General features: G+C 38.2%; 1 protein-coding gene across 1 annotated transcript; it reads right to left on the bottom strand.

The window, feature by feature from the left end:
• Positions 1-3727: 3727 nt before the first annotated feature.
• Positions 3728-14079, bottom strand: mogat2 (monoacylglycerol O-acyltransferase 2). The gene is made up of 6 exons (XM_042432009.1): positions 13383-14079; positions 12231-12409; positions 5691-5895; positions 5315-5489; positions 4812-5011; positions 3728-4332 (listed from the first exon to the last, which is right to left on the bottom strand). The coding sequence occupies exons 1-6, from the start codon at positions 13474-13476 to the stop codon at positions 4178-4180; spliced, it is 1008 nt and encodes a 335-aa protein (XP_042287943.1). The 5' UTR covers positions 13477-14079; the 3' UTR covers positions 3728-4177.
• Between the last annotated feature and the right edge of the window lies 1 nt (position 14080).

Genomic DNA, 14080 nt, shown 5'->3' with positions numbered 1-14080 from the left:
CACGGGCAGCTGTAGATTACATTGTGTAAGACTACAGAAGCTGTCATCTGCTCAGGCTTGCAGGTGAGTCCAGCTCTCTGACAGTGACTGAGTTTGCCAGCTGGCACTGTGAGACACTCACCGAGCCAGGACCTGCTAGAAGTGGACGCAGGACTAATGGCTACAATAACTACTGGTAAATCAAGAGAATTATTCAGATCCTTTAAGTCCTGCATTTCAAAGTCTACTTAAGTACTGAAGTATTAGTTAAGTACAATTTAAAGTGCACGTTCTGTGGAAAAATGTCCGCTGTGACAGATATATTATTAACATTACATTATTAGATTAATACTGATGCATCAGTGGCTACATAGGACTTTACTGTTGTAGCTGGTCGAAGTGGAACTAGTTTTAGGTAGTTTAGTCCAGTGATTCCTAATCAAAAAGTCAGACCCCCTCTAAAGATAAATCTGAGATAGTTAGATGATTAAAGGAGTAGGAAAAACAAAGTTCTGCTACACTAATATGTATCCTTTTTTTCTAATCTTAGCCTCTTTTGTGAAATAGTGGCGAGTATTACCTCTTTTGGCCTCAAACAGTTATTTAAATTAAACAATCTGACAATTTTAAAGGGGAAATTTCTAAATAAGGGATCACAATCCAAAAAGGTTGGGAACCACAGGTTTAATCTTTAATATTGTAAAACTCATTATGTTTTTTAATGTAAAATCTTCATCTGGAAAGTTGCCAATGACTCTAGCTGTCAAATAAGTGGAGTAAAAAGTATAATATTCCACGCTAAAATGCAGTGAAGTAAAAATGATAAAGTAGCATGAATTGTAAATATTCAAGTAAAGTACAAGTACCTCAAAACTGCACTCAAGTACAGTATTTGAGAAAATTTACTTGGTTACTTTCCACCACTGGGTATTATAAATTCAGTTTATTTAACTCATCCTTAAGTCTCAGGTCTAAATGTACCATATCACACCAAGTCAACATTAAATCTACAGAAACAGAGTTAGAAGACTCAAAAAGGAGTCCAGTATGAATATTTAACATTCAAAATAAACCTTGGCCCCTGGAATTAGAACCTGGAAAACCATTAAATGGACAGCCCCAGTCTGTGTCCTTGACACCTATGATTTCAGCAAATTAAATATTATACCTAGTCTACTGGAAAGATCTTTTGCACTTTGTATCTTATGCAGTTCATCCTAAAAAGTTGAACTGATAGCACATATCTGGTGGGGCCAGAGCCAAGAATCAAAATTGCTTTTGGATGAAAATCAATTATACAGTCCTTGGCATGAGGCTACTGTTGAGAAATGTCTCCATCTAAAAACTTGGGACATCAGATGATTAAAAGTTCAGTGATATAACCTTTCGATTTTACATAACTCTCAGCAATCCACTGTTAATATCGTTCATTCTTTCTTTCTTTTATTTATGATTCAAATTGTTAATTTGACAAAGATTGTTTTACCAGTTTTGTTAGGAAATTATGAGTTCAAGTGCTTAGTTCAAGTCTAGTTTTCACTGCAATCATGTCAATTCTTAAATGATTTCTTTCTATATTATGCAACACCTCATTTAATCACACCTATACACACATGTTGTTTTATTATTCCATGTTCTTATATAATCCATGCTGTGTATCTGTAGAGCAGATACTTAGTCATCGACAGATATGACTTTGTTATCATGCAAACTTCCTCTCCGCAAATACTCAATATGTGATCATATTTGTAGACCTAATACAACTTTTCATTTGTTAAAACTTTGTGATCCATAACAAACGAACAAGCCACTGTTGTTATATATATTTGTATTGACTCAAGGGACCAGAACTCCTTGTTTGTTTTCTTTTAAGAAAAAGCCAAGATAAGATATGACCCAAAGGATCCAGTGAACACAGGGCCTTGATTCTCTTGTACTTTGGCCCCTTTCTTCAAAAATAAGTCAATAATGTTGTTACCCTGATCTCACTCACAACCACCTTAGAGGAATCTGCAACCAAACAACTGTACGCAACTTTGTCTTAAGCACAGACCCAGATGTGACATGTTAATACAGCCCCCATCATAATGATGTTCTTAATAGCAATGGCTGTTTCTAAAACACAAAGCCTGGCGCACTGATTTCTCATCAGTTTTGTCATGTTATGATTGCAGCTTTGTAAATGCTTTCTGGAGAGGATATGACACATTAAGATTGTCAGGACTGTTCTGATTATGACTGAAGAGTGTCAATCTATAACAGAATCTACTCATCTTTGATACAGACAAGTTGTTATTATCAAATATATGAATGCAGTTTATAACATGAAAGTCTTTTCTGTTGTTTAGTCCAATGTTGCAGATTGGCTTTTATAGTTTTGTTCTTGCACACCACCAAATACAGTAGTTCTAGCTGGTTTAAAATGCTTTCAGGTCATCAGGGTGAAGGCAACAGGTCACTTTCATTCTCTATCAAATCTCTGTCTGTCACCTTTATAGTGCTTGCTTTTTATTCTCAAATATAACATTCACCCAATTATTTGTCCCTTTTGCATCACAGTACTGCTGTAAGTCTTTCTTTTAGTCAGCATTTTTATCAGCCCAACACACACACACACACACACACATGCACACACACACGTACACACACACACGTACACATACACTTACACACATTGCAAATCTTGTCCAGGCTGTGTTGAAAGGATCAGAGCATTGTCCAGTCAGCCACCCATTTCATTTGGAAATATCAGAACCCTGTCACCTCATAAAAAAGAGTCTGCCAAAGTTCACAGACAGTCTTATCATTTGGGAACATGATCCAAATTCAGGCTCTTGACTTTGTGTGGAACTTAGTACTGATAAAACAATAAATGATACACGTATGAAATTTAATCAGCAGGTTTGATCTACATTACTTATCATTAATGCGCCTGGGTCTCCTGGATAGTACATTATTAATGTCTAGAAGATCCATGTCACATTAAGTTTGATCAGAATGCATATCTCAGCCAGTAATTATAATAAAGATAAATAATAAATTATCTGAGTGTGCTTCTCCATTTTGTTTTACATTTTAAAAATGTCTATGTTATGTTTCAGGCAGTTTTAATAAATTACATATTGAGGCAAATATTAAAGGAATGGTTCAACACATAAAACAACTTATTCTCATTCTTGCCAAAAGTGGGATGAGAAGATCGATACCACTCATATCTGTCCACTAACAAGACTGAGAGCCTGCAGCCACACTAGTAGCTCTATGAGGTTGTTATTAGGCATGTTGATGCTTTGAGCTAAATGCTAATGTTCTCACAATGGCAGTGCTGACTTGGATCTAAAGCAAGGGCAATGTTGATCATGTTCACCATCTTAGTTTAGCGTGTTAGCATGCTGACATTTTCACATTAGCAGTAAACACAAAGCACGGCTGAGGAAGATGAGAATGTTATAATTTTTGCAGGTATTTGGGCATATTGGTCAAATTAAAATGTTGACTTGATGATGATGTTGTTAGATGAAAAGATAAGGCATCACCAAAGCAATTACAATTCATCCTGACATGAATGTCTGCACCAAATTTCATGATAATCCATCCAGTAGTTGTTGAGACATTTGGTGTCACCAGAGGAGAAGTCACCAAACTCATTTGGATACATTGTCTGGGAACCATGAATGTCTGTACAAAACATTGTGCCAGTAAATGTTGAGTCAGTGTCAGTTGTATATACAATATTTTTATTCTCCATGTTTGTAGTGATCGGTAAATTATGTTTCTTTTTTACAGTGTCTTCATATGGTGTTGCAATCAAATTCAACCCATGACTCTATTTAAGAAAGTGTCAGGTCTTGCGCAAAATTCAAAACCCCAGACAGATGCCACAACTGGGAGACTAAGTGAGGAAAACTTGACTTTTGTCATTAGTGTTACTTCAGTACAATTTGCCATGAAAAACGACAGTGTAAATGAACACACATCTTTATACGAAAAAGTGCTTTCCTCTCATAGTTGAATCCGACCTTATATAAATAGTAATAGCAGTGTTGCACAACCAATAACAGTTTATCTATCTTTCATTAACATGCCAGAGCAAATTCAGGGTTTAAAGAGCCAATCAAAAGGTGTATTTATCTGAACCTGCAGCATCTGAACTTAAGAAATAAATAGCCATTCAAATCCACTCTATCCTCAGTATGGTTTAGACAAAGGTCAGGTGTGTGTCCTTGTCCACGCCATAGTTGCCCTTGTGCTCCTCAAACAGGTTGCTGAGTTCGTCCATATACAGCTGGTGGAGGACATCAAGTTCCTCAGCTGTTGGCGTCTCATTCTTCTCCACTTTAATAGGCCGTCCAACTGCAGAGAGGTGACAGGACAACACACTCAGACTCAGTGTATTTTATGATTTGCAATATGTTCTGTTTGATGTCATTGGAAGTCTGTTTATCTAAAGCATGGTGGCATGCATTAGGTTGGTATGCAGCCCTAATGTACGTTGGGCCACATCTCTACCTTTCTCTGCTCACTATCAACCCTGCTTTTTATCTGACTAATAATACTCATGTTGCCAAGTGACATGACAAGCCAAAATCAACAGCTGGTTGTGAAATACATAAGCAGAGGTACAGTGATAATGTAGCTTGGGTTTTTGCCAGCAGGACAAACTCTAAAGCAAGGTATCCATTGTTTTATTTACTGCAGGATGTCTTTAAAGTAATTGACACCATTGCATATAATCCCTAGATTAAAGCAGTGCAGAAGCAAGCTAACTGCAGACTGTAACCTGCTCCATGTAGCACCCTGATAGTGATACATGAGCAAAGCTCAAAACTCACCGATTGTATTGATGGGTTTTCTGTAGGGCATGAGACCAAAGGAGTACTGAAAAATTCCACGTGCATGGAAGAGAGGTAGGGAGATACCCATGATGCCTTGCAGCCTTTCCTGTATCCATCGAAGCCAGGTCCCTCTAGAGTTGTCTATTTGATCAAACACTTCGTTCTCACCAAAGGAGAAGACTGGCACCAGATGAGCACTATAAAAGTTTTGTAAAGGAAAGGATTTTTAATTCATTAAGTAATATTGTTCAGTATTTGAAATCTTTGTGTTTTACATCTGTGTCTCATTCTCAATTGATCTCATAACGGACTATGTGCTTTCCCAGGAAATTCCATGTGAGGGACTTGAATAAGCCTCTGTTTCAAGAGGCCACACTCAAGCCGCAAGAAACCTAAAATGAATAGATTGACACAATCCTTTCAATAAACCACAAGACCTCTGAGAATTAGCTGTATTTAACAGAAAACTGTCCTCTTTCCCCAGGGCTCCCTGCTCTTACCCGTGCTCCATGGCCATTTTGATGAAGCCTTTCTTCTGTGCCAAGAGGACATTGTAGGTTCCAGGGTGGGCATCAAGGGCCTCTGGGGCCCCACCAACTGCTATCACAACAGCGTTGCCACCACCCCTCTGGCGGAGTGGATAACTGGCGCTCTCTTTGTCAGAAGGAATCAGACCTGCAGCGTTGTAACAGAAAATAAGAAGTGATGATACATGATGATCAAATTAAGTCAACTAAGACTTTTGATCATTTTGAGATATGCTTGCTATAAATTAGATCACATTTATGTTACTGCAAGTGTATAATCTGTACTCTGTCTACTCATTTGGATGAGAGAGAGATTGGGCAGTCTGACTGACATGTCCCTGGCCCCAACCTGCACACATGATGTAGTCTCTGAAGAATGGTGCTCTGAACCAAAGGGGCAACATGAGCAGGTAGCTTCTAAGTCCAGGAAACAGCTGTCTGAAGCCTGTGGCATAGGTGCAGAAGTTGGCAAAGGCCCCTGCCACCAGCACGCCATGTGGATGGAAACCCAGGACATAGTTGTGTTTGGGGTCCAGGTCCGCTGTCTTCAACAACTGGGGAAGAAAAGAAAATGACACTCAGTTTCTGGATCTGAATATAGATTCATATGCACAAATGTATTTTGGATGGGAGAGGCACCACCGCAGGTTAATCGTGTTGAATATTTTATTGCAAATCATCTGGATCTTCCTGAAAGAGCTGGCCGTGTTGCATTGTTGTCACTCACCTGGCTGCAGCCCAAACATGTGCCTTAATATCTTAGTTTCAACAGTCTTTGACCCTTTACTCCTCCCCTCCTGCCCCTCCTGCCTCTGACCTCTGCAAACTGTCAAAAAACATGTAGAACTACCAACTACCAACTGTGTGCCCCTAAAATCACCTTTTTCTATTCAACCATACGACTGCTACTACTCATTACCACACTTACTTCGCAGTAGTAGAGCCTCCTTGTCAAACAGTGGATCAATACAGTATTTCTCTACTGCAAAAAAAACACACACACAAATATAGAAGCCAGTGTATGTAGAGTGATAAGCACAGCGTGCCTTTGGCCTGTCTGTGGGGTTTTGTTGTTCCTGTACCATGTCTCTGTATGTACATGAATGTATGTGAAATTCTGTACTTCAGCAATATTCCTCTACACCAGTGTCACCCTGGTTGATTTTGAGTCAGAAACTATTGATTAGAGAGTCATTTGCTCACTTATATTGGTGATAAGCTCAAAAAAGTCAAATTAAACTCTGCTGGTGTTGACTTACAAACACCCTGGAATATGGAACAGCAAATTCCATTTGTTTGTCCCTGCATCAGAACTCCATTGACATGCTTTGATGACGCCTGACGCTAAACACTGATGAAATGATGATTTTTCTGTTGAGATGTAATGTGATTCTGGTCTTAAAGAAGCCGCAGGGCATGTCATAAATTGCTCGAACATTGAGTAATATTTCCCCGTATTGTCAGAAACATGATTCTTGATCAACTGTAAATGATAAGCTATCTCACCTGTGGAGTGTTGTTTGTGTGCCTCAACAGGCCCAGAGCAGATGGGGAAGAGATACTGAAAAGCACTAAAGGTCACTGTCAAGAGTAAAGAGTCGCTTGTCATGTTCTATGGTTTGTTTTGCAGCATACGGCGAGTGTTGTGCCCTCTTGTAAAAAAACCAAAAACAAATCTACTCCCCTCACTGTGTGTATCTGTGTGTGAGATTAGTATTTCAAGGCCACAGTGCTCTTAGGGTCACATTCAAACCCTTTATCTGCCTTTATCTGGGAGCCATAGTATCTTCTCAGGGACAAATAAGCAGCTTCAAAGAAGGGATTTCACACACTTTCTTAGTTTTTAGTGTGTTTTTCTTGTTATTTTCTTTGTTTGTTTTTTACTTTTATTATTTTATTTTATTTTTTACTTTTTTACTATTAAAGAAGAGTGATAGAATTTACTCAGCACTGATACAGTTCTTTTGTCAAACATTTTCTTGTAGCTGATCACATCACATTTGGGATGTGATTTGTAAAAACAAGTGATGATACTGGATGTTCGCAAAGCTGGTACATTGTTTTGTGTGTCTGCTGATAGTGGCCCCCACCTCACAAAGTTAATCATTGGCTTTAGTTCCACTAATAAGCCCCAAACCTGTTTACAAACAAAAGAACTGTCCACTGGTGACCAATCACATAGTGTCCTGTCTGCTCGTCAGTATGACATGATCTGTATTGCTATTATCCCTGCCAAGGACTTACCATTTTTAATTGGTAAACATTTGGTGAATCAAAGGCCCAAAAATCAAGCTTCACTTCACTTTGTGGTGTCTATCTGGATCCAGATCTACAGCACCAGTCAAAGGTTTGGGAAGGTTTGTCCAAACCTTTGACTGGTGCTGTAGATCTGGGATTTCATAACAAAGTTTAGAAAGTGCAGTGGTGTTTAACTTTATTAAAACATTTCTGCCTAAATGGATTGTCTGCCATTTTCAATTTTTGGCAAAAAAACCCCCCACAAAAAACAAAACAAATCCACCTCTGGTCCACAAATTTTAAGCCAATTTTCTATAAATTCACATAAAATATTTTTATGAAAAACTATTAATAAGTTTTTTCACATCTTACCATTTTTCTCTTATTTAGTTTCCAAATCCTTCTACCATATGAGCGGCCTGTTTGTCTCTCTCTGACATAAACAGCTTTTAAAGAAATAGTTTGATTTTTTTTTTTTTGAGAAATATGCTTACCTACTTAGATGAGAAGATCAATAATCACTCTCATTGGGGAGACGGTTAGCTTAGCTTAGTCCACCTCTCAGCACCTCTAAAGCTCACTAAATAACATGTTATATCTCATTTGTGTTGGATTTTATTTCTATGGGCTGTTTCCAGTTGAAGCTAAACTGTCTCTTAGCTGGCTGTAGCTTCACATTTAAAGCACAAACACAACAGTGGTATCCATCTTCTCATCTAACTTACAGCAAGAAAGCAATTAAGTGCATTTCCCAAAATGTATAACTATTTCTTTAAACACATTGTGCAATTGTGCTCTAACTTTGATGTCATGTATTCATATCTGCTTTGAGTGATTCTGCATAATATGATGACATTTCAACTACAGCAACATGAGACATTTAAAGTGAATGGCCATAACTCAGTGGTCATAAGTATGATTCACTTGAAAGAAGCAAATTCAAAATGTCAATGTAACGTTTTCTTATAAATAAAAGAACTCATGTAAAGGAAGTATGTTCTCTGTGAGTGCTTTAGTGACATATGAGTTTGCATCAACATCTCGTGTAAATGTTTTTTTGTCCTTCTCTCATAAAACCGAGTGAGCACACATCAGCTGGTGAGTTTATCGTCTGAGCTGATGATGGTGTAATTAGAAATGGTGGGGAGAGACACACCAATGAAACTAATTAGGCTATCTGAAGGACACTGCTTCTCTTCACCCGTACATTGACTCTTTGTTTCAGACTTAATGTGGCATATAGTCAGATGACACTAGAAATGGTTCACTGTGAAGTGCATACGTGAGATGGATGTCTGGAATTTTAGAGGTTTTTATACTTGGAAATTACTTCAGTTGTATTTATCTTTACAGAGTGAAGAAAGGACAACTTATAATCTTTCATCTGGTTTACATTCATATGACATCTAATAATTTCACTTTAACTCCCAGTACCTCCAAAGCAAAGCCAATAACTTTCACCTTAGTTGCAAAAAACATACAGACCCTGATTAGTGTTGATTATATGCAGCATTATAAACCAAGTAAACTGTGACATCTCTGCAGTTCAGCGGGCTCGTGTCAGCAGAGGACTTTTATTTGTATGTCATCCACATCTATTTCTTCCCATAATGACACCTGTCAAGTTAACTATCTAAAGGCAAAACTCATTCAAGTTTCTGAATCTAATCAGTCAGTATTAATCAGATAATACTGTCTGTCCCCTCACACATGGCGGATCTGCTTCAAAGCCTGAGTCGGATCATTTTTGATTCTTACATACACGGATGCAGAGGAGGATAAAATATCAACACCCAGCTCCACGATACACAAACACAAATATAAATCTTATAATGCTCAATTCTGATTGAGGCATGTGTCAGAAGTGTTTTTCTTCTACTGGTGCTCCATTTATCATTATTTAAAACTGTATTAATATTATGTATGTTACTTAATTTACGATTGCTGTTATTATAGTATTATTACCTCTGTACCAGTCTTCTCCTGTCTTTTATTATTATATGGTACTGCTTTTATGGTTCTCACGGCTGTAACTGTCTTATCTTACCTTGTCTTGGCTTTAATTATTATACATTTTTTAGTTTTATAGCTCATATATTTTCCCCCCTGTTCTCTCATCCCTGCAGATGTTGTAGTTGGCCATAAAGCAGATTTTAAAAAGTATATAAAAGAAGTATGATGATGATAGTAGGATTAGCATTAATATTGTTTAAAACGTGTATTAATTTAAAATCTGTTGCTTTCCTGTATCTTCTGTATTTAAAATGACTCTAATCTCAGATGTTTCCAGTCTTTTACTGAATTTTGATGTCTCTGGTTTAAGACTAAATACTAGAAGACTGGGATCTTCAGTTCAACTACAGTAAACAAGTCAATAGACACTGCTGTGTTATCATGTGTGGATGTAAAGGCTAACTCATGTAAGCAGAGTCATGACCCACTTAATCCTCAGAGACAAACGGGTCTAATTATCTGATTGAAACATGTTGCTTTGAGATTCTGACCTCACGTGCTTTTTAAAAGCACATTATAAACTCGGTTCATCTCTTCCCAAGCAAAAAAAGGATCTTATGTGAAATTCAAGACACGTCTTTATATGAATTAAATAAGCTTTTAAAATATTTGAAGTCATCAATTTCATTTTAAAACATTATGAAATAGATATTAGCCAAATGGTTTGTAGCAACAATTATGCAGAGCACATTTTAAAATGCTGTTGACCTTGTGTTGTTGTTGCACTCTGTCTTATCAGTACAGTCCAAAGTATCAGTCTTGCCTAGGGGTAAGATGGGGACCCGTGTAATGTGGTGGATGTTGTCAACAGGGGTTCTGTTCTCTCTGAATTCCTCAGAAGAGGTGCTCGCCAGCCATTTCTCATGGTAAAAAAAAAATTACACCCAACATCAATCATTAAATAGAATTTGACATAAAATGGCTATTCGTGATTAAAAGCCAGTAATAAAATGTACTTCCAGTCATGTATGTGTACTATTCATGCTTGACCACAAGAGGGACACAATAGACTGCAAGAGGGAAGTATGTGTATACTGTACAGTCTCAGCTTGTTGGGGCCAGTTTAAAATGATTGTAACATTTGAAAGTACTGTTAATTTATCTGAAACTAGATTATATCTCTCAAATTATCTATTGAACAATAGCCTTCTGTATTTCCCCTATCAATGCAGCTGAAGACTGAAGCCAGAGTAAATCTCTAGAAGGGCACTGAGCTGCTACTAGATTAGGAATAGTTTAGCATTTTGGACAATATGCTTATTTGCTTTCTTGCCAAGAGTTAAGAAAGAGTCAAGTCAATTTTATTTGTATAGCCCAACATCACGAATCATAAATTTGCCTCAGGGGGATTTACAATCTGTGCAGCAATACAACATACTCTATGCTTAGACCCTCAATGTGGATAGAGGAGTGAATAGAATAGATGAAGATCGATTCCACTCTCATATCTGTCCATTAAATATGAGGATACAACCTGGAGAAAGTTAGCTATAAAGAGTGGAAACGGGGAGAAAAACAATGGCTCTGTCCAAAGGTAAACAAGACTAATAGTCTACAGCCCTGCTGTGATGCTGGACTTGGTCACAGTGGCACTTCGAGCTGAATGCTGATGTTGGTATGGCAACATGCTCACCATGACATTCTAATGTGCTGATGTTAAGCAGGTTTAATGTTTACCATGTTTCCACTGTTCACCATCTTTGTTTAGCATATTAGCTTGCTAATGTTTGCTAAAATCCAAAGTGCAGCTGAGGCTGATAGTTTTGCAAGCATTTGGTAATAAACCAAAATACTGAGAAAATTAAAATATTGATCTGATTGTGGCACTAGATTAAAAGTCAGGGGATCACTAAACTCATGAGGATTCGTCCTCTGGGCGTTATGGATATCAGTGCACAATTTCATGGCAATGACTAGAAGACTCCATGACAGTCTGGCACGTAACCCTCTGTAAAACCATAATAACTGCAACAAAGCCAGGCTAGCTGCTTCCCCCTGCTTCCAGTCTTTGTGCTAAGCTAAGTTTCTAACCAGCTCCTGGCGGCAGCTTTCAAATCTTTGAAAAAAAGCATTAAAAAAAAGCCAAACTATTCCTTTAATACAACAACAAAGTGACCATTAAAGTAAAATATGTTTGTTTTTGTTTTGTTTTGTAAGTGTACTGACATCATTACAAAATATTTATATTTACAATTCACATATTTGGCTCTGCATCTTATATGCACCCTAATCCTGGTTGCCATATTATCTTAGAGTCCATTAGTATTGACAGTGAAAGCGATTTCAATCACAGTAGTTAAACACAGACACAGCCTGCAGTTCTGTGTTCAATCAGACAGCAAATGTTTTAGATGTGTGGAGGATATGTGTACATGTACAGCACATGACTATAGAGGGGGCGTCATCCATCAGTGGTCCATTTGCTGTCAAGGACAGAGATAAGACCACTGCTCGTATGTAGCTGGAGATTAAAGATTAGATAAAATTAACTAGCAGAGAGACCTACAGAGGTAAATCCCATCCCATCTCACATGGACTTTAGGGCGCTCAGTGGAGGTGATGTGCATATACAGTATATATATAGTGACTGACATGTGGGCCCTACACATCAACTGTGTTACAGCTGTCCACATCTCACCTTGATGGGGAAATAATCCCGCATGCAATCCCATAGTTTGAGGCCACACAAGAAAGGTACCCTGCGGCCTCCACGTGCAGGGGTATCATAGTCAAAGAACCACCAGACGCTGTACAGCACGCTGATCAACCAATATCGTGTGAAGAGCAGGTAAAAGAACAGGAAGATGCAGGTGGGTGCTGAGGGAAGAAAGACAAGTAAGTGAATTTGTGTGGTGAGCAGCAGCTTTTGCATGAAACATGAGGCTGAACAGCGAGCACATACTGTAAACAAGTGCATTATACAACCATCCATTCTGTTTCTGTCTGGCATAAAAAATGCATCAGAGACTACATGAATGGTTTCTACAAGATCATGTATTTGACTGGAATAAGACATTTTGTGAATGGTGGGAGTCTGCTCTGCTGGAGATGACATAAGTGGTTTTGGTGGTTACTAACAGACACACTATAATATAACCATTTTCAATTTAGCGTTCAGTTGCCATATTTCTTTTCAAAAACAATAAAACATCCATACATTTAAATCATCACTGCCATCTTATAATGCCCTGCTGGATACCAGAAATGAAATTATCTGCAAGTATGCATGTTAAAACTGGTAAATTGTTATATTTTAGTGCAATAAAGTGAGCTTGAGTTGAGAGACTCAAATGATTGCAAGCATCACCGTTAGAGACTTTACTGATGCTGCTTATATGATGTGACTGGTTTCACTTCTGATGATCTGATAGGCCTTTGATTATTTCAGGTACACAGTACAGCAGTGCCCCTGTGAATCATATACAGGACCTGACTTTCCGAGCTAAACAAATACATAGTAGGTGGACCTGGACTTCTATGAAATATGTTTTAAAGAATATGTAACCTAACCTCAGACCCATTGAGTAGGTGAAGGCTGCACTCTGCTCTGGTCATGTCCTGCTTGGCTCCCTCTTCTGGCCGTACAACAGTTATAATTAGCTTCCTCTCATATTTACTTACACTTAACCCAAGATCAGCTATAGCCCAACATGTTTGAACATCTACTATGAAGAAATGAAGACTAACAGCAGCAGATTTGTAGGTTGTAAACAGTACCGTCCCCTTAATACAACATCATTTCCTGATGTGTTCAGTGGACACACACCCACATATAAACATGCACACTCACCCAGGCCAAGGAAGGAGAAGACCCATTGCAGCACTGCGGCCGTCTGCAGTCTCCTATGAACGGGCACGTCCACTGGAGCAAAATTAATCTTCATGTTTTCCACCAGCAAAGAGAGACAAACCGAGGCGCTGCAGCCGGTGGCAAAGAAGAGTAACTGAAGTGGGTCCAAAGTCTGCCCCTCTCACCTCTCCACCATCACCTCCTATTGACAGTCTTATCTCAGAAACTCAATATAAGGTTTGATTCGTCAGTCCATATCTACCTCATCAGACTTTTGACCCTGCAAGTAAGGAGCTGCTTAAACACGACAGAGCATTCAAACATAAGTGGAAGGGAACAACCAAACATAATCAGAAGAGGGGAAAGTCAAAGACCTTTTTATGTTGACTTTACTTTTTTTTTAACGTCATGCACTGACTGGAAGGCAGTCACTGGTTGGCATGACTGTGTGATATGTCAGTTTTTAAAGTTGTAAAGTTGGCCCCATCCGGTTGAGCAATCATCAATACATCAAGGTGATATATGACAGTGATAAAAGGTCATTTGTAGAGGTCACATTTCTTAGAACATAAAGTTATTATAAGCCTTGAATGAAATACTTTTAAATTATTTGAATAATATAAAAAAATAAAGGTAAAGCTTAAACTTGTGGCTGGCTCCAAACTTATTGTTTTGGACAGACCTATGTCTAAGCCCAT

The sequence above is a fragment of the Thunnus maccoyii genome, chromosome 13 (assembly GCF_910596095.1).
Source record: "Thunnus maccoyii chromosome 13, fThuMac1.1, whole genome shotgun sequence".
Lineage (NCBI taxonomy): Eukaryota > Metazoa > Chordata > Actinopteri > Scombriformes > Scombridae > Thunnus > Thunnus maccoyii.
The sequence above is the reverse complement of the archived record's forward strand: the minus strand, read 5'-3'. Positions and strand labels throughout refer to the sequence as shown.